Source organism: Ictalurus furcatus, chromosome 3 (genome assembly GCF_023375685.1).
Source record: "Ictalurus furcatus strain D&B chromosome 3, Billie_1.0, whole genome shotgun sequence".
Classification (NCBI taxonomy): domain Eukaryota; kingdom Metazoa; phylum Chordata; class Actinopteri; order Siluriformes; family Ictaluridae; genus Ictalurus; species Ictalurus furcatus.
The window spans coordinates 21,236,809-21,258,680 of record NC_071257.1 but is presented as its reverse complement, the minus strand read 5'-3'; the positions used below and the strand labels follow the sequence as shown (position 1 = coordinate 21,258,680).

General features: G+C 39.2%; 2 protein-coding genes across 7 annotated transcripts in view; one reads left to right on the top strand and one right to left on the bottom strand.

Annotated features, from left to right (window-relative positions):
* LOC128605700 (regulating synaptic membrane exocytosis protein 1-like) overlaps positions 1-4,851 on the bottom strand; it is an 82,382-nt gene extending 77,531 nt beyond the window's left edge. The window contains exons 1-2 of the mRNA XM_053621395.1: positions 4,550-4,851; positions 2,873-2,947 (exon numbers count right to left, since the gene is read on the bottom strand). Of these exons, the coding sequence (XP_053477370.1) occupies positions 2,873-2,947; positions 4,550-4,719 (245 nt within the window). The 5' untranslated portion in view covers positions 4,720-4,851. The remainder of the gene's footprint in view (positions 1-2,872; positions 2,948-4,549) is intronic.
* Positions 4,852-5,310: 459 nt separating this feature from the next.
* asrgl1 (asparaginase and isoaspartyl peptidase 1) lies at positions 5,311-18,559 on the top strand. 6 transcript variants are annotated; one of them, XM_053621391.1, is made up of 9 exons: positions 5,357-5,446; positions 7,864-7,904; positions 9,430-9,500; positions 9,723-9,924; positions 10,603-10,745; positions 14,320-14,474; positions 15,279-15,400; positions 16,724-16,834; positions 17,501-18,559. In XM_053621391.1, exons 4-9 carry the CDS (start codon positions 9,738-9,740, stop codon positions 17,701-17,703), a joined length of 921 nt encoding a protein of 306 aa, XP_053477366.1. In that variant the 5' UTR covers positions 5,357-5,446; positions 7,864-7,904; positions 9,430-9,500; positions 9,723-9,737; the 3' UTR covers positions 17,704-18,559. The 6 variants fall into 6 exon arrangements, with proteins under 6 accessions (XP_053477369.1, XP_053477364.1, XP_053477365.1 ...); XM_053621394.1 differs by lacking the exons at positions 7,864-7,904; positions 9,430-9,500 and adding an exon at positions 16,917-16,968 and having other exon boundaries at positions 5,311-5,446; XM_053621390.1 differs by lacking the exon at positions 9,430-9,500 and having other exon boundaries at positions 5,344-5,446.
* Positions 18,560-21,872: the final 3,313 nt, after the last annotated feature.

Here is a 21,872-nt window from a genome sequence, read left to right as displayed (position 1 = left end):
TAGAACATTTCCAATCGGATCACACTACCTCCGATGGCTTGTCTTCTTCCCAGAGTGCATCCTGTCGCCATCTCTTCCCCAGGTAAACAACGCACATGTACCCAGCTGTCCCATGATGTAAAAGAAAACCAGGTGACATTCTTCCATTGCTTCAAGGTTCAGTTCTGATGCTTGCATTCACATTGTAGGCAAAATGCACTGTGTGTTGTGTGATATTCCTCCTGTAACAGTCTTTAAAGGTTTCTATAACTTGTGCCACAGTATCCCTTCTGTCACTCTGGACAGAACTTGTCGCTGGTTCATTGTTTATTCCTACTTGGACCACTGTAGGTAGGTACTCGCCACTTCTGACCGAGAGCACCCCACAAACCCTGTTGTTTCAGAGGTGCGCCGACCCAGTCATGCAGTCATAACAATTTAGCCTTTGTCAAAGTCATTCAGGTTTTCATGCCTGCACATTTCTCCCATATCCAACACGTCGACTATGAGAACCGTCTGTTTACTTACCATCTAATACTTCCCAGACCATGAAATGTGCCGTTTTTGCTTTATTTTATATATATATATATATATATATATATATATATATATATATATATTTATACACACACACACACACACACACACACACACTTTCTGTCTAATTTTGAACATTCTGTTATCTATTATATCATCTAATATTTTTATGTTTCTGTTATCTATTACTTTTATGTTTTTAAACATAATCTGTTTTTATGTGCAAGTGTGCTTATGGCAACTTTCTTTAAAATAAATGCCACATGGTTTTGACATGTTTCCTAATGCAGTGAAATCCATACATTTGTAAGTGTGGCCTAAGTGTCCATATGCTTTTTGCGGCCACTGTATCTTGTGTAACTTAACAACATCTTGTTAAGTTAAAACAGCTTTATGGACTTCTGATTTCGACTCTGCACTGTAGCTAATAAGAAATTGAACTCAGCCAGAAGGAAGGAAACTGCTGTTACCTGTACTGACTGCTCCTTTAGTAGTGTAGTATTTTGTGCTTTTCGTGTAGCTCAGCACTTACCAGGGTTTTACGCACACACAAAAAAAGTATCAGCATGCAATAGCTCCTATTTCCCATTCACCTGGTATAGCCAGTTTCCTTCTGTGCCCTCAGTTATATCTTTAAATTAGAGACACTTACATTAACAACATTGTGAACACTTTCTCTGATTTATATGACATGTTCCAGCAATATTCTGAACCACTAGTCAGTGGGAATGTAGCCAAATGCAATGCACTCATTGCAGTGGTTTACCCAAGACCCACCTAAACTGGCTGATGTCTTGAGCTGCATTATATGGTGTTATCTGACTTTTTCTCCATCCAAGTTAGAGCCTTCCCGATGTAACGATGCGCAAGAGATAGCCAGAGAGTGAGCCTTTGCAGCTGGAGCATTAGGACTCTGACTGTAGCCAATGCCAAACCAAGAGCTCACACTCAGAGCTGTAGGCCCTGCTGGTGTGTGGGAACAAATGGCTTCCTGAGGCTCATCCTCCAGTGGGTGCTAATGTATGGAGTGTGAAGCTATTGAAAGCCTCCACTGCATGATTTGCTTGTTGCTTTATCTATTTCTCTATTCATGTATTCCTCCCTTTTTTGCTGGATTTGTGTCAGTGCTGCTCTGGCACACACCAGAAGAAGAATAGAGATCTGAGATGTGAATTATATTAAGCCCAGCTCTGTGGTCTGATCTTTGACAGAAAGCATCTGACTCACTCAGGATCTAAACACCAAATGGCAAAAAAAAAAAAAAAAAAAAAAACATCTACAGAGAAAACAGTATAGTCAATGAAATCTGTATTCAATATGACTCATAACCGGATAATCAGCTCAGGTCTCTGTCCTTTCCAACTGTACTGACGGCAATACTGACACTAAACCTGATGGTGAGTTACACAAATATATAAGTAAATATCACTCAAACACACATTGATGCATCTCTGGTGGTTGGTTAGTGAAACTTGATATGACCACATCCAGGGGCTTCATGTGGATGCATTTGTCCTCTAATCCTTACAAAGAGACACTTACAGAGAGACAGAACGATATTGATGGTCTTTATCTGTACCGTGCTGCAGCTCTCTCAATCTGGTGAACGGGAAACCAGGGCAATGCTGGCACACATAAATATTTTAATGTGGCATAAATATTACTCTCATGGGCTTCTATAGCACAGCTGCAGGAACTTGTAATCATTTTTTGTGTGTGTGTGTGTTTGCAGGACAGAAGAATGTAAATGTGACAGTCTTCTTAATCACAGCACAGACCCTGTGTTCACAAGATTATAGCAGGACAGAGACTTCAACTTTAAAAACGAAAGCGGAAATGTGAAGTACGCACAAGCTGAGTCACTTTGAGTGATGAATAATATTTGAACAAGATCTTGAGAGGAATTCCAGCAGGCATGATGCATAAGAGCACTGACACTCCATAAGCAGCCATTCCTGCTGGCACAAGATGACAACTTAAGATGGCACCCATATCTCAAAATTTCAAGCTTAGCTAGATTTCTTCCAACTGGAACAATATAAACTGTAGATATACAGATATCTCGTATACGGTCCAGAACAGCTTACCCAGATTATGCCACTGAAATCAAGCATGCACTTGGAAAGAATTAGAAGCAAGCCTTTTACTGAAATTCCTACAGTGAAAATCAGATGATCAAACCAAAAGAATATCTTCACATCAATAAACTTCTTGAACAAGAGCAAACATAGCAGAGGAGAGATCACTGCCCCTATGTAACTGAGAAACATAACCAGCTTTTTATAAGTGCATCAGACACCTTCAGACTGAACGCTTTATTTACCAGTAAAATAAGTCTGGATGACGTTGTGTTTACCTGATGTCATTCTGCTGTGGAGGTTTCTTGTTCCCAACCAGGTTCACTGTTTTTGCTTGTATGGGCTTCTCCTCTCTGAAAAATAGAAAAGAGTGTACAGACAGTCATAATAAAGCTGTCCAATTGATTGGAAATCATGTTTGGACATGTTTATTATTATTTACATTAAATCATGCCCAAACATTAACCCTTCTTCAGAGTTGTTTGGACAGATCTTACCTGACTAAACAATTCAACTTGCCAAGCGTTTACGTAAACGACACTACATTATTATTATTATTATTATTATTATTATTATTATTATTATTACAGACCTGCAACTTTATTCCAATTATAGTTTTATTGTAGTAGCATTTTTTAGAAAAGTGCTGTGCTCCGACAAATCTTCCAGATAGGTATTCATTCATACATTTGCAAATCTTTGGAGTAGTGCCTCTAGAAATAGAGAGCAGCACTGAATGAGAACATGCCATTTGTGTTGTCATTTATGGGACATGGATATAAATGTCTCAAAAAAGCAACCTCCATCCCTTCCTCCATCATGTTACATTAACACAAATAAAGAATGTCGACCAATTCATTGTTGTCCTGTGTAAAGTCGGTGATATTAAGTATGCATATCTGAATAAAGGGCACTGGAGTAGTGCCACTGTTTTGCTAGTACTGCTAAAAGGAGCAGGTCAGTGAATGGGTTAAAAACAGACCGACCGTCACGATGACGAGGCACGGGGAGTTTAGTCGTGACAAAACGAGGAGACCTAAATCTTTCACACCTTTCAGCCGTTTCATCACGTCTGGACGTGATAATGTTGATTCGTTAAAAAAAAAACAAAAAAAAAACGGAAGTCCTTCCCAACACCCGCTTTAACCAGCCTTGGCTCTGTTCATTCATGTCCGGTAAAGGGTCTGCGGTGTGAAAAGAACACACAGACGTACTCAAAGCTGTACTTTGCAGTGTCTGTACCTCAGATTACTCCATTCTTATTTAAGAATTTAAGCCAAGTGAAGCCTATCTCAGAGCGCGAGATCAGAAGTATAAATGTTGCAATCTGTTACAGACTCAAGTATCCGAAACTGTGTGAGACTAGGATTGTTGTAAATTGAGGGTGCGGTAATATCACCTCAGTGAGAGGCGAGTTAAACAGCTTATTTTTGCCACAACCACTGGTGATGTTTTGGTCTCAACCAGCTTTGAACCGTCGTGCACATGTACCCGCATTCACAAGGAGCCAAAAGAGTCCGAGCTCCTGTCCGAGCGCCATACCTGTATAATATCTACAAACATAAGGCAGTATGGTGAAAACACGACAGTGAGACAGATGATCGAGCCTTGAGTATTGCTCAGATGTTACAGCTACTGAAACCAAGAGCAGGGAGTACTGTGAGCTCCCAGGCTTCCTTACACACACACACACACACACACACACACACACAGAGGTGGCTATGCTTAAAGAGGGACGGTAAAGCAAACAGCGGCTCTCCTCAGGCGCGCGCGCGCACACATCCACCCACACACCCGTATACACACGGTGCAGCGCAGGTGCATGTGCCTTTTATCGGGTGTGTATGGCAAATGATAAACACAGGAATGAATCGGGTCGTTCCTTCTTCTAAACATATGAGAGCTTCTAGGTTTCTCTCTGCAATGGATGGGAACAAACGATCACGCTGTCTTACTTGAGTATGGCCTGCTGCTCCTTGGCCTCCTCCTCCCGTTGCCGAACCATCACAGCCATGATAATCTTCCTCTCCTCCTCTGTGAGGTGGCTGAGGTCCGGCAGCTCGGGCATCGAGGGCGGCGCAGTGGGGGGGCGAGGGCCGCCTCGGGGCCCCACCGAGGCCGACATGTTTTCCCCGTTCCTTGGCGGACTCGTGTTTCCGTTGCGAAAGCTGCTAAAGCCCGCGAATCACGACATGGTCCACGGGTGCATCGGCGGCTCACGCAAGCGTTGCAACCCTTTCATGGTGGCGGGGCGGCCGCCGTTGGTGCTACCCTTCCTAAAATAGTTTATTCTCTCCTCTCGGTCTCCCACCACCCTCTGCCCGCCCTCCCGCCTGCCTTTACCCCCTCTATCCCCTATTTCCAGTTATCGGTAGCCCATGTCTCCTCCGGAGGATGCTACTTGATAACAGGACTGTTGTCTTTATTGTCCGGCTCGTGATGATGCTGACGGTGAGGCGTCGAATCCGCGCGGCTCTCTCGGTTGGCTGAGGCGCCGATGCCGCCGCTGTCAGGGAAACGGAACAGTCAATGGGACCGCAGCCCCTCGGGCGCGCGCATCCTCCGCACGGAGACGCGCGCACACTCATTTGAGAATGGGGCTCGCAGCGCGCGCGCCGCCTCTCATCTCGGGTGTCCAATCAGAGCGCGCCAGTGACGCGCCTCCTATCCGTCAGCCACCTCTCCTCTCAGCCCGCGTGCACGAGAGCGGCACCGGTCTATAAGTAGCGACAAGCGTCATCCGTGAACTTACAGGCGCCCGAGTGGACAAATTCACACCGACAAAAGAAAAGCTTTGGTGTCTCACATTAGTGAGAACAGCATTCTGGACATTTTTACCTCTACTGAACAAGGTAGATGACAGTGGTACATTTATTCACTTTTGTGACATTGTGTTTAATAGAATACAGGTATGAATGTTAATTAGATCTGAAAATAGTAACTAAAAGTATCCTAATCAATACATCTTTGCTGAAAGAAGAGGTGAATACACCTTTCAGGACCGTGCGTACAGACAGGCCTATAAATATATGTATAGCCTTCTGAATAAATTAACATTCATTTAATTATAAAGATACAGACCTCTTCCGAAAAGTTGAATTGCTTCACTTTTTCATTATAAAGGTCCAAATAAAAACGTTCATGCATAAATAAACATGCACTTTATTTATCTCAATGCTTCTTCCAAACACATAACTTTTTTTAATTTTATATATATATAGAGAGAGAGAGAGAGAGAGAGAGAGAGAGAGAGAGAGAGAGAGAGTGTTTTCCTTGTACTCAGTTCACAGGGGAAAACTGCAATACAAACTACACGTTTCTCACAGATCATTTCCTTCATTGTAAACTCGTGACACCGTGCGTCGTATCGTGAAGACTAGGCTGCAGCCCCAGGTTCATTCAAAACAACATTCGGCAGAATGTTTCAAAAACAGTGCTACCTTCAGCACGCGCTGTTGCGGCTTAGACGTTTTGTCTTTTTAGAATGTAAACTCCTTCAAAAGATGAATGATGAATATTAAATGCAAAAATCTATCAATTTCGCCTAAATTTGAAACCCATAAACTTTTAATTTGTCGACCTGCGCTAGCGATGATGTGACGCAGCCTCTAGCCATTGGTCAATATCGGATAAACACGTTCTGAGGTATAGAGGTAGGAAAATAACTCGTTTGGCTTTAATGTCATATCTGACAGTATTGTGTAGGATTGATGTGGTCACTGTGTCACGTGAGGATGTTTTTATAATTAATTGGCCATTTTGCTGTGCGCGTGTTAAACAGCTCTGCATGCAGCCTAGTAACTGGTGTCTCAGCGCGTGCTGTGCGGTAGATGATGTTGACAATCCCTTTACGTGCGAAATAACTTAATCCTATTGTCATGTTTAGTCCAACCGGTTAAATCGTGCTCAGGATCAGGAAATAGTTCCGTGAAAGGAAATAATTGCTGTTTGTGAGTCAGTTCTGTATATTAGCTCTTCTATTTCATTTTCTTCGTTTATAATACAGCCCAATATAACCGATGCTTTGACTAGATAATGCTGCGTGAGGAAGAAAAATAAACTATTGAAACTAGAGATGCACCGATGTAGCAGCCAATAATCGGTATTGGCCGATAAAGGCAATTTTTCCCGCTATCGGCCATCAGCCTATAGTTTAGAAACATCCAATGATCAGGGCTGATTATATCCTGTCAATCAATAGAGGGCGGGAAAACACATCGATTTCATGCTGTGTGTAAAGATGATGTCTCTTGTGTGGAATGATGACAAATTGCAGGTTGGTATCGGCCGATATCACTCTGAATAATCGGTTATCGGTATCAGCTGAGAAATTTAGTATCGATGCATCTCTAATTGAAGCTCGCTGTCCTCAGCAAGTTTTCACATTGAGGACGTGCCTGAAATGCTGTGACCTTTTGATACACATTGTTAAATTTTCCTGTTAGAAAAACAGTAAAGAACTGGCAGCACGCTTGCCAGCAAGTTATTGTAAAATACCGGTGTCTTGCTGTTGCTGAAATGTACAGTTGAATACTGTTTTTGCAAATACAAATTTTATTTTTTCTGTTCTGAAATTACAGTGATAGTGAAAAACATTACAACCTACTGTAACATCATCCTCTCTTTTCAACACTTCAACCTTATGAAGAATTTTACTGAGTTCCATTAGTCATTGACTGTGGAAAAGTTAATTATCACTTGCTGAGTTACTGTTTTCCCATGAATGCATTTTCGAGAGCTCCCTGCCTAAATATCACAAACTCAGCCAGGCATTTTCAGCAGCATTTACACTAAATAGTGATGAACGTTAACTGACCGGTGGTCATTTGGTTTCCTCGCCTCAGAACTCCAACTCCACTGTCACAAAAGGTCACAAAAGGTCAAAGCAACGAAAATTCACTTTGGGCCGAGTTTAAAGTTGAATGATGACGTCGACAGCACAGTCCATACAGTTCTTTTTTTTAAACACATTTATTGGATAATTAGCACAACATGTTGAAATAGTAATAACAAAAGTGCATATTAACACATCCTTTCTGAGAGTGTAGAAACTGACTGGGAGCAGCAGCTTTGGTGTTAAAATCTTGTACTTAATCTTTATTATTGGACAGTATTCTTTATTCTTTTCGATGTTTTATTTTTCCTGTATTAAAAACGACATATTTAAATATAATTTTAAAAAATGTAAATCGATTGTTGTAGACATAAATAATTGATATTGGTACGAACAAAGTGAATGTTCATTGCTTTGACATTTTGATTGTGACAGTGGAGTTGGAGTCCTGAGGCAAGGAAACCAAATGACCGCCGGTAAGTTAGCATTCGTCACTATTTAGTGTAAATGCTGCTGAAAATGCCTGGCTGAGTTTGTGATATTTGGGCAGTGGTAGCTCGGTGGTTAAGGTGTTGGCCTTCTGCTCAGAAGGTCATGAGTTCAAGCTACCACTTTTGGGCCCTTGAGCAAGTCCCTTAACCCTCAGTTGCTCAGATGTATGAATGAGGTAAATGTAAGTCCCTCTGTATAAGGGCGTCTGCCAAATACCATAAATGTAATGTAAATAATTGATTTTTTTTAAAAATAGGATGGCTGATATGTTAATGTTTAAACCTTGGCCAAGAGATTGATTTTGAATTGTATTTTTTTTTAACTGGATTAACTCCATTGCAGAATTAATCTATGGACTCCCATATTGACAAGGGCAAGCTGAATGAACATAAACTGCCTAGCTAAGCTAGTCACACATTGCTCCTGTTAGCGCTCAGATCATAATGATAAGCTATTAGCTGACCCACAGAGCAAATGCACATGGTATTGATTTGACATTACTGAAATCTGTTCACACAAATGACAGATGTGGGTCACTTACAAACACAAATATGACCTGTCCTGATTTTCAAACCTATAAGTATTATATATTTTCTTAACTGGACACTCCAATGATCATACCCATTCACTTAATTAAAAACTGTTGATGGAGTCAAAGTGGATAGTAAATGAAATATGAAAAAGACTCAGTTCATAGGGTATAAAGTATTGGGAGAGAAAGTAAGTATTTTATTAATTTAATGGGGTAACTGGAGATCTAAATGTTTCACTCATAAATTTAATTATAAGCGTTTTTCCAAAGTAAAGGTTAAAAATGTAACAGAATATCCTTCAGTGAGCATCTTATGCTCACTGCTAAACTGCAGGCAGCTTGTTTACAGAATATTTCTTAATTCATAAGCACTGTACTTTTCATTTATGTTGCTGGTGATTTATAGCAAGTTAAACAAAATGCGCTACACATGCTGTCTTTTAAAACATTAATATTTGTTGGTGCATGCCGCCATTCCATTTCATTACACTGGCCGGAAGTGGGCCAGAACTGAACCATCATTCATTTGCTATCTTGTGTGTCCTGCAAAAGCAGGTGACTGAACAGCACTGGTCACCCTGTGACTGAACAGTACTCGTCACCCTATCTGACATATACCACTTTTTAATTCCTGTAAAAGAATCTGCTCTTTTTTCTGCTTTTATATAGTAATAAGCAGCAAAGCAAACCAGCTCCTTTTCTGAAGAAATATTTTGGGTTACAGACTTTAAACTGTGCTGTCTTTTCTGTCCTAGCATTTCAGTTCCAGACTAAGAGTTCCTCCAGGGATAAACTCCTAGGTTAAAGTTCCTCAGTGGACAGATGGCTAATGTCAAATAACTGTTGACTGGTAGAGTGCAGTCTGACTGCACAAATATTTTTAAAATAATTTTTTAATGAACAATATAATTAAGCAGGTGTTTTTTTGTTTGTTTTTTTTTTTTTTTTTTTTTTTTTTTTTTTGTTTTGCTGTTAAGTGAATTGTGAGCAACCTGGCTGCCTGTAAAGGCTGAGTATTCTTTACTTATGGCAGAGCTGCAGTAACAAAGTAAGTCAGAATGAAATAGTCCAAGATTATTTAATTAAAATACTATACTCAAAGTTTATCACTCATCAGAAGCAGTCTATGTATGAGTGAATATATAGTAATGCATAATAAAAATAAAGTCATCATCTATAAGCAAATCCCCATCCCAAATGAAATACTAAATAAAGCTTTGATTAAATTATTTGATTGTTATAGTGTGTGGTATATTTCTACCTCTGACAGATTTTGAGGACTCCAATGTTGCCTGTTGTGGTAGTCCATGGTGGTGCAGGTTATGTTGCCAAGCAGCAATTTGAGGCCTCCACTGCCGGTGTGCGGGAAGCAGCAAGGAAGGGATATGCCATTCTGAAGTCTGGAGGGAGTGCCCTGGATGCTGTGGTAGAAACCGTTGCCATCCTGGAAAATAACCCAACATATAATGCAGGTAGCACTGTCGTACAGGAAGAGTATTGAATTAAGCCTTGACCATGTTATTTAATTTAGCCAAAATATACAAACTAGTCTACTGTGGAAAGTGTTTAATTTCTGTTCAAAAATATTGACTTTCAAGCTTCCTTTTATTAATTTTCTTTTTACAGTTAGAATGGAGAAGACAAATAAGACTAAATTAATAATAATACAAATAAAATGTCACAGCCTCAGCAAATCAAACATTCTTAAAAGGCCTGGCAGTCATCCTTTAAAAAAAAAAAAAAAAATTCTCCAAATTTGGTCATCTGCCAGTTTCCTGGTACTCACTCACTCACATGTGAAGCCAACTAATGCATCTTTTTGGCCTGCTGTTCATGCTGTGTCACAGGGTGACATAACACACTCGAAGGAAAGGGCTATCTGCTCTCTTGTGCATACATGAGCTCATAGATGCACACCAATCGCTAGTGTCACACTGGTTGATAGGGAATGAGTAATGACATCACATACAGTGAACATGGCAGATTTGCCACTAGGACTCCCGGCTAAGGTTGGCTGCGACATCATCAATATTCAAAATCTCCTGATGATAGGGTAAACACTTTTTTTTTCTGTTGAACAACTTGGGTGCGCTGGTGATCGAGGTCGATTTTGGGAAAGTGTGGATGTGTTTGTATTTGTGTGATTTCAGGTCGAGGCTCAGTGTTGAATGCGAAGGGAGAAGTGGAGATGGATGCTCTGGTAATGGAGGGGCGCACATTGGCCTGTGGTGCTGTGTCTGCAGTCAGGAGATTGGCTAACCCAATTCACCTGGCCAGGCTGGTCATGGAGAAGGTACATTTGTGAGAGTTTACATCTACCATTATACACAAACACCCCCCTTCTGAATATCTAGCTCTTTACTCAGTTATTAGACAGTTCAGTTAACACGGTTTTTAGACAGGGACACTTACTAATTATATAATTAAGTGAAGTCAATTTTCAGTGAAATCCAGGACCAATTCATATTTTAGGCTTAAACAAAAATGTTTTTCACTTCAATTCAGTTAATGCAAGACAATAAATGTAAACGGATTGAAGAAATGGGGGAAAAGTATGGTGATTAATGTGCTGTAACAGCGCAGCTCTGACAGAAGTTATTTATTGTAGGTTTATACTGATGTGCTGTATCTAATACATTATCAGTTCTATTGTAACAGCTCATTCACAGATACTTGTACGGTGGATGCGCTACATAATCTAAGGTTAATAATAAATGGATTTTTTTTAAAACTAAGAAAAATGTAGTTATTGATATTGTGATGCTTTCTGTTAGGAAATCTAGGGTGTCGGTGCTTTGCAACATTCAGTAGGTTTTCTGCCACAAGAGAGTCTTCAGGACGGAGAACCTTCACTTCAAGAGAGGAAAAAAGGAGGCTGATGATGGGAGTGACTATTTATAAGTACACTATATGGTCAAAAGTATGTGTTGCCACAACGTTGGAAGCACACGAATACATTTGTGATCCTACAATTTCTCTTCACTGGAACTAAGAGGCCCAAACGTGTTTTAGCATGACTACCCCTGTGTACAAAGCGAGGTCCATGAAGACATGGTTTGACAAGGTTGGAGTTGAAGATCTCGAGTGGACTGCACAGAGCCCCGACCTCAACCCCACTCAACACCTTTGGGATGAACTGTAACGCAGACTGCACTGGAGCCCCCCTCCAACATCAGTTTCTGGCCTCACTAATTCTTTTGTGGGTGAATGAGCAAATCCCCACAGCTACACTCCACAATCTAGTGGAAAGCCTTCCCAGACGAGTGGAGGATATTATAACAGCAAAAGGGGACTAAATCCAGAATGGGATGTTCAAAAGGCACATACGGTTGTGATGGTCAGGTATCCACAAACGTTTGGCCATATAGTGTAACAGGAATTACTTGTCCTGTGCATATTCCACAATATTAAATATAACTAATAACTAAAAACACAACACGTTGTTCAATTAATAAATACAAATAGCAATTGTTGGCAAATTGCTGTTGTACAAGAGGTATAAAACACTTTGGGATGGGCTATATTAGAAAAATAATCTAGTTTGGGGTGGTGACAGCACACCCCAAAGTTTTTCATTCCTTACATGACAGATTTAGAATTTCAAGAAGAAACAGATTGAGCAGAGGATCACACAAACATTGTCAGAGTTCAGCAGAGATGTTATACTTAATTGTTGATTATAGATGGAACAAAACTGAACTATCTGTCCTGGACAAAACTTTCTGGACACTTTCTAGAAAAGTGTCACAACACACAGTGCATCAAAGCTTGGTGACAGTGAGTTCCCTGTCCACTGCCGAGAGCACCTACAATAGGCACGTGAGCATCAGAACTGGACCAAGGAGCAATGGAAGAAGGTGGTCTGGTCTGATGAATCACAGTTTCTTTTGTAGATGGCCGGGTGCATGTGTTCCTTACCCGTTGAAGAGATGGCACCAGGATACACTGTGGAAAGATGTTAAGTGGAGGGAATGTGATACTCTGGGCAGTGTTCTGCTAGGAATCCTCGGGTCCAGCCATTCATGCGAATGTTACCACCTTACCACCAAACTACATACCACCTTCCTAAACATTGTTGCAGTCAAGTACACCCATGGCAATGGTATTCCCTTTTAAATTCAATTTAGTTTCTTTCTAGAACAAAAAACAATTACTGGGCTGCCACTTTAAATAATTGGACCTCAATGCTCAGATACTTTCCCACCAGTAAAATAACCGGCATTTAAAATGACAGCTGAAAGCGGTCGCCAATCCTTCACCCCTTCCAACTGCCCTCGGTGAGCCAAAAAATTTAAAACCCGAAGGAGAAAGTTCAGAATGCGGGGTTGACTCCCCAGGTGTAAGTAAAGTTTCAGTCACAAATAAAAAGTGTAGGTGTGCCTACAAAAGTGTGCCATATGATGTAATGAAATTGTTTAAAACAAAAGTCTTATTTGAAATTGGTCGTGCATTAATAAGAGCCGTCTTCACTGAGGTACAGTAAACTCGGGTTCTGATGAGGGTTAAAACTCCAATGATTGGAGATTCTGATGATTAATCCCCCCACTGCGGAAGTGCGTCTCACTGTTGGTACGCAGGGATCTGGCAAGGGGTCCAAGAATATATGGAGGAGTCCTGTGTGTCTGAGCTCCATGGAACGGAAAGAAATGAAGCGGCCATTTCCCAGGCTGTAATCAGGGAATGCACTCTTAAACACTGTGGAAGTCGCCAGAACTCTCCTAATCCTTGCCCGAACTTCTCCTCGCTTACCGCGTTGCCTGTGGTGTTTCCTTTGGTGGAGGGTGCAACGGCATAGGCTACAAACACCAGCAGGTAACGGGAGAAAGAACCAAGGATTAGAGACCCTGTCCCGAAAAGTTCAGGCTGCACACATCCGCAACAGAGATCTGTATATTAAGGAGAGTTTGCTGGTCATAAATTTGGATAGATGAGGCGGTAGGTGCAGGAAAACTTAGTCATGCAAACAACACGACCATACTGATCACCGACAGGAAGCATTGGCCTACCGAGCACACTGACGCCATCTCTGTCCTTCTAGAGATCATCCCTAATGACCGTGGCCTCTTTCAGAAGGATAATGCACTCTGCCACACTGCAAAAAATGGAATGGCTTGAACATGACAAAGTCTTCAAGGTGCTCTAAATTCCCCAGATCTTGATCTGATTGAGCATCTGTGAAATGGGCTGGACCAACAAGTCTGATCCATGGAGGCCCCACCTCACAACTTACAAAACTTAAAGGATCTGCTGCAAACATCTTGGTGCCAGATACCACAGCACATCTTCAGATGTCTTGTGGAGTCCATGCATTAGTCGGTCATAGCTGTTTTAGCAGCACAAGGGGGACCTACAGAATATCAGGCAGGTGGTTTAAATGTTAGAGCTGATCGATTTACTTCTAGTATATATATCCACTTCAGATTTACACACGTCTTGTGTACTTTGTGCCCTCATAAGTATAAACAAATATGGTTAAAAAAAACTAAAGCTTTCAGACACCACAAATGAACAGCATTAGTACTTTGCAACAAAGACGTTGTTGGCAGTTACAGCTTTGAGACCTCTACAGTAAGAATGATTATTTTTTTCTTTTTGCAACAGTTTTGGCCCATTCCTCTTGGCAAATCATTTTCAACTCCCCAAGGTTACAAGAGTCTGTTGGACTCACAATTTCAAAATAATTTTTCAATGGAATTTAAGTCAGGAAATTGGCTAGGCCATGCAAGGCTTTCTTGAGTTATTCTGGCTTAATGTCTTGTTGAAATGTCCATCTTGTCCCAAAATTAATTTTTTTAGCCAACGAGATTATATTCTCCATTCATGTTACATTTGATGACGTGTAATCTCCTTACATTTACTTTATGCAGACTAGTCATGTGTATCTGACTGCTGAAGGGGCTTCCAAGTTTGCCAGGGCCATGGGGATCCCTGAAGTGCCTGAGGAGTCTCTGATCACAGACTATGCCAGGAAGTGCTGGAAGGACAACCAACGTCCAGACGCCAACCCTGTGCAGTACCAGATGTAGGAGTTTGTTGTTGGTTTTGTTTCTCCCTGCAAACGAATGCTTAAGATTTGTGAAAATGTAATTGCTGTTAAGTTTGTAAACAATGTACAGAAGTTCAACATGGCAGTATTTCTACTATCCTAGTGAAGACACTGTTGTTAATCACCTTGTTACTAATCAATTATTGTGTGTGAGTGTAACTGAAAGGTATTAAGTACACAAGTCAATTATGGACCAACACAAATCTGAAAAAAAAGACATAAAAACTGACATATGTACAACTTCAAACTAGAAATTAGACAAACACTCAGACTCGTCCTCTCAGATGAAGAAGTTTATTACAGAAGGATGAATACAGGATAGAAGATGAGAGTGCTCTGGGGCGCTCGTGCTGAACATGTACTCTATATATGAAGCATAGGCCATTATGCACAGTAAAATCCCTAGTGTTGCATTAACACCCAGAGTGTTTATATGAGTCCAGTTGACTTATATAAACACTGAAGGGTGTGAATTCAACACTGTGGGTGTTAAATCAACACTGGTGATTTTGCTGTGTAAGGAGCAGTTTGAGGCAGTTCAAACAGGCTTTGTCTCAGGGTCTTAGCAAGGGTGCAGATGAACCCTTAACAGATAAACATGTTTATGTCTCTGTAAGCAGATAAACATTCTGTACTAATATAAATTACATGACATGACCACCTTAGGTGTGTGTCCTTGTGCAGGCATAGAACACAACATACAGCATGAAATAAAAGACAATTTCTCTCACACTTTAATGCTGCAACACCCCTGTAAGCGTTTTTACTTGTGTCTTCTAGAGGTAAAATGGGTACAGTTGGGGCAGTAGCTGTGGATGTGCAGGGAAACCTTGCTTGTGCTACCTCTACGGGTGGCATGCTGAACAAGATGGAGGGTCGTGTGGGAGACACTCCATGCATTGGTGAGTTAGAAACATCTATCGTTAAAGCATAGTGCAATAGTGTAATCACTGATCATGACTGCATCGATAAAATGGTACCTCATTAGCAAACTGTGAGAAATTTATTATTGGTAGTAACGTTCATTTTGCAAACTTAAAATTGTGATGTACCTGTCAAGATAACCGTCTGTCAACAGCACATTACAGTGATGCAGAACTAGCCAGCACATTGTAGCTGAAATAGTCTGATTTTGTCTTCTTGATTTTTCTTTGCTCTTGCCCATGAAGCTTGTATTTAGGAAATGCAAATCACAACAGAAATAGAATCAGGAGATTCATATTTGTATAATGGCAATATCAGCTAGGTTATTTTATTTATTAATAAAATAGGTTATTTTATTTATTAATGCATTTATTCAGAATTTAACTTTATTAATAATTTATTTATTTATTAATAAAATAATCAAATTATGAACCAATTTATCAATAGATTATTTATGTCATGTAGTAGTAACTATACGCTTATTTGCTTAAAGTAATAGTGTGGTCTACCATTTGGGATTTTATTTATTTATTTATTTTTATATATTTTTGTATTTTGGGGTAGGTCGAACAGGCTAATAAGATAGGTCTGTCTCATCCCATGTCTAATATTCACAATCACAGTTCTCAGTCCTGATGTATAGGCTCACTGCATTACATGTCCAGTAAGAAGGAAACTGACAAATACTGTGTGAGTATAAGGTACAGACTAGTGAAAAGCCTGCAGTTGTTTTGATCACCGTAGACCTTTTACCTTTGGACTTGCAAGAGTGCATATCATCCTGCCATGCCTTGCGGAGTTAATCAACATTCTAGATCACCTCGCTGACGCACACATAGATTTCTGGCTTCTACACTCAAGTTTAAAATAGACAATCAGATGGTTTTATTTGTTAGTCATTAAACAACTCTATATAAAACCTATTTATTTTACCCAGTTGCAACATTTATTTAAATTCTTTTACTCAACTATATATTCAATATAGGAAAGTTTTGTATATCTACATAGGTGTGCTACTGCCATCTTGTGGTCAAACAAAGTGAAATCACTAAATTGATTATTTGCTGTAGTTAGATTAAAGGTCTGGATTCAGTTTTACTTTGGAATAGATGTAGTCCAAAGTACATGACTGGCAATATCACACACGCACAATATTCAGCACAAATATCCTTCAAATCTTTCACTAGCAGAACTAACCACAAAACATTCATCAAGATCAATTTGGCCATATTTTGTCAAAATAATTACGTGTGTGTGTGTGTGTGTGTGTGTGTGTGTGTGTGTTTGTTTCTGTGTTTCAGGGTGTGGAGGTTATGCAGATAACAAGACTGGGGCTGTATCAACTACTGGTCATGGAGAAGCCATCATGAAAATCACTCTGCCCAGGCTTATTCTCTTCTACATGGAGCAAGGTACTGTGTCACTGTACCACCAAACTATATTTTACTTTAACATGAAAACAGTAGTTATCTTCTGATTTTAAAATACTCATAGGACCACACAACAAAATGTCAAGCTTCCATAACCAAGTGAAGCCAGTGAAAAGGTATGTACAAGGCAAAATGTTGGTATGTTGAAGGTTTTAAAGTTGATTTATACCACTGCACTTTTTTTAATTCTGGCTTCTTCTCAAATCCAAAGATGATGCTTAATTTCTGTAACAACACGTGGCTCAGGTTCATATTTTATACAAGTCACATGTTTATACTTACGCACTTGTTCTAATATGTTATCGTTTCTGCAGTAACAAATTCCACAGAGGCATGTATAGCAGAAGCTCTATATAAACCGAGTTTAAAAAAAAATACATTAAAAAGCATGATCATTGATAAGATTGATATTGATATTTTGATGCAAGTTTTCTCTTGGGAGACATTAGGCATTTTTGGAAGGAGCTTCTAAGAGACTGCAGGGCTGCATTAAGCAATTTATGTAGTCTGCATACTGTTCTGTGTTGCACCATAGTCCTGAATAAACATTTTGTTACAATGTGTACAAGCTATATAGAGGAATGACAATAAAAACTCATTTGACTTGACTTGAAAATGGTGTAATGTAAAGAAAAAACTGTTTTGCAGGAAAAAGCCCTGAGGAGGCAAGTGACATGGCCCTGGCCTACATGATGGAGCGAGTCAGTGGTCTGGGTGGAGTGGTGGTTGTGGACCCTAAAGGTACCTGGGCAGCTCGCTTCAACACCAAATACATGGCATGGGCTGCAGCACATCAGGAGCAGCTCCACTATGGCTTTTCTCTTGGAGAGGACTTTACTGAGCCTCTATAGTTTCCAGCATGCTCACCAAACGAGCTTGTTTCCACGACACATGTACATAGTGCAAATTACAATTTAAGACAATATGGCCAACAGATGCCATTTTTGTTCATAGTGATTTATTACATAGGTCACTTGAGGTGGTTGCTTGTTTATACATACAAACCATTAAGGGTACATATTCAATAGCGATTAATGTGAAATCAGTATGATTTTAATTTAATCATAAAATACTATTGAATAACCCATCATTTCAAGAGAAAATATATTACCTATATGCATACTGCTGGTTTTTACTGCTCTGTCTGGCTTGTCTTCTATAAACTCTTGGCAAACTTACAAAATGCAATCCACTGTTATTCACAAAACAAACTTTTTTTCATTCACAATTTTCTAAAAATCTGCAGCACCAAAACTGTAATGTTTAGGATCTGGGTCTGTAACTATATAAATGATCATTTCTGCTCAAATAATTTTTACTTCCTAACTTTTTGTTAGGAATCATCACAACAGTTTTGAAATTACCTGCCATTTTTAAAGGGACTTTGGGTAGAACTGGAGTAAAATACTAAAACAACAATACCAGTAAATGTCTTTACTCCTTGACCCCCTCACCTCCCATCCATACCTCCCTGGTGACTACAGTTCATCCACAGTTGTGAGGTAGCTAACTTTTACATCCACTAACTAACTGGAAACCCATCTTAAAATTGCTGTATAACATTTACACTAAGAAAAGCAGACTAAACCTCTAGTTCATATTTACACCGGTGATGTTTATTGCCTTCATTAGCAATGTTTTGAGTTAATTAGCTGATTAGAGTTCTACTCAGGTTGACATTTCTGTATTATAAACTCTTTATTCTAATATTTTGAGATACTGGATTTTTGATTTCCATGAGCTGTAAGCTGTAAACATAAAGATTAAAACAAGAAAATCTTGAAATATTTCACTTTGTGTAATGAATCTAGAATATATGAAAGTTCCACTTTCTGAAGTAAATTATGGAAAATAATTTTCCACGATATTCTAATTTTTTGAGATGTACCTGTATATGGTTAAACGTTTGTGGTCACACCTATATGTGGGTCTCCTCCAAACTATTGCCACAACTTTGACCCTTTTGTCTCAAAATGTAAATGTGCCCCTCTCTGGTCATAGTAAATAATAATAATAATAATAATAATAATAATAATAATCATTATTATTATTATTATTATTATTATAAGTAACAGTATGCTTCTATACCATTTCCACTAACAATTATAATAATAGAAAATAAAATAAATAAAGAATGTTTTGGCAGAAGTATGCGGAGGTGGAGCGGAAGGCGGAGTTTCCTGTGCAGCCACGCAGCAGTTTCTTAGCCGCGAGTCTTCAAAATACACGAGCAGATAAATGTACATTTATGCTACCATGCTACTGTAAACATAGTGAATGCAGCAGCATGCAAGTTATACTTAATTATAATAAAAGTATAACTCGATTTCAGCCACATTTCTGACAATGACATTCAATATGTTTTTATCCAAGGCCATTCACCGACATTAGCACAGTTTAGCACGTCCTCATGTTTGGGGAAGCTTGGGGAAAAAACAACTAGTGAAATGAAATCGAAGTCCATGTCCAACTCTTTAAATTGTAAGGAATTTTCATCTTTGATTTCATGGTAGCTAGCACTTTCATCCATATAATACAAACATAAAGTTTACAACATCAACAAAACTAACAGGAATTCATCATAATTACCTTCTTGATTCTCGCCGTTTTGTTTGGTACAGTAAAAGTAAATAATATTTAGTAATATTATCATCATTTCCCTATTTTCGTTTGATGTGTTATTCATTCTATTCTGTTTGTATCAACGTCTTTTCATAGAATGTCAAGGAAAGAAAGGATAAAAAGAAAAAAAACCATAAGAAATTCTCTGATGTCGCCAAAGGCAGCATCCCTCTCATTAAAATATTTAAAAATATAAAAATATTTAAAAACACAACAGACAGACGAGTACTGATTTAAATACAGGTAATTTGTCCATCCATCTTCTATACCACTTAATCCTTTTCAGGGTCGCGGGGGAACCTGGAGCCTATCCCAGGGAGCATCGGGCACAAGGTGGGGTATACCCTGGACTGGGTGCCAATCCATCGCAGGGCACAATCACACACCCATTCATACACTACAGTCACTTTAGACATGCCAGTCAGCCTAGCATGCATGTCTTTGGACTGGGGGAGGAAACCGGAGTACTCGGAGGAAACCCCCACAGCACGGGGAGAACATGCAAACTCCGCACACACAGGGCCACAGCGGGAATCGAACCCCCGACCCTGGCGGTGTGAGGTGAACGTGAGTGTGCTAACCACTAAACCACCGGTAATTTAGTTAATAAATAATTACATTTAAAATCTGTTGTTGTTGTTGTTGTTTAAAAAAAAAGAGAGAGAGAGAAAGAAATACATTTGGTTATGTTAACTGAAGTAATAATGTTTTTTTAGTGCCATTTTTGGTCCTTCCGCCCTTGCCCCAGAGGAGTTCTGTGCACACCGCTGGACTGTACTTTGCCCAACATCAGTGCCTGACATCGCTAATACTCTTGTGGCTGAATGAGTGCAAATACTCACAGCTACACTCCAAAAATCTAGTGGCAAGCCTTCCCAGAAGAGTGGAGTTTATTATAAGAGCACATAAGGAGACTATATCTGGAATAAGATTTTCAACAAACACATGGATACGTGTGAAGTTCAGGTGTCTACAAATTTTTTTTGAAAATTGAGTCTGAATGTCTTTAACCTAGGTGTATGTAAACTTTTGGCCTCAACTGTATTAACCTGTTAGTACAGACTCTGGCCATAGGTGAGGTGTATAAAGTTCTGATTCAGTTGATAAATTATTTTACTAGACCAAAATGTTCTAACGTTGCAAAGAATGTTCAGTTGAATTTGTCAGAAATTTTCTCTGCATTGAGTAAGCCTATAATCTAATGTTAGTTGTCTAACTTGAGATGAGTAATGTATTAAATTGAACAGTCAACATTAATAACTGCATGTTAGTGGATAAGTGTCTGTTCTTGATGAAGCCAGTTTGATCAGGATTGCTGCATTGATTCTGGCAGCTAGTGTTTTACTTTTTAAAATATTTATATTTGTGTTAATTAGTGACAGTGCAGTAGCTAGATGGTAGCATGGGGCTTTAGGTGCCATTAAGTGAAGTGAAATATTCATGTGTAAAGGAAGTCTTGATCTTTCATTAATTTCAACTGTTAACCTATTAAAGACTAGTATTAAGATTGTCCAAAATGCTTGTAAAATTCAACAGGGTAGCCAACAGTCCTTGAAGGGTTATTATCAGGTATATGATTAAGGGCATCCTGGAGGGTTTTTTTTTGTAATGTTAATGAGAACTTACAGTATATATGTTGGTTTGTTCCTTTGTTAATCATTATTATTCAGTATTGTTATGAAAGGTGCTAATACCGTCCATGCTTGGATCACATTCTGAAATGTACATTCTACATCTTGTGAAGAGATTTCAAAAGGTCTTATTTAATTTCTTCAAAGGTCATCAAAGGACTCTGTAGTATTTCCAGTTGCATCTTAGCTGTGATTGTTGCTTTTTTTTCTTTATTTCATTTAATCATATCACCTATAACTTTTCCAAATTTATTACTAAATTCTCATGCCTAAGTTTCTGTAATAGAAGTCTTTTTATTTATACATTCTTTTAGTTTGAATTCTTTGAAGCTTTGCTTTTAGGTCACTTTCTTTTTTCCTTACTTTCCCCTTTAGTACTGTCTTTTGCTTCCCATAGTACTCTTGTCAGGATGTCTGAAGAATCATTTATGTCTAGAAAGGATGTGCATAGTCTTTTGATGTATAGTAGCTGTCAAACACTGCGGAGTGTATTACAGCATCATAAAAAGGTTGCTTAAATGGATTATATTTACATTTTAGTCCTCGGTCTACACACAATAACCCATAAAGGCAAAGCAGAAACAGGTTTTTGCTAATGTCTAGCAAATTTATTAAAAATCACTTGGATAACTATTCAGACCCTTTATTCAGTATTTTGTAGAAGTACCTTTGGCTGCAGTTACATCTTCTAGTATTCTTGGGTAAGTCTCAACAAGGGTTTCACACCTGTATTTGGCAGTTTCTCCCATTTTTCGCATCTGTGTCAA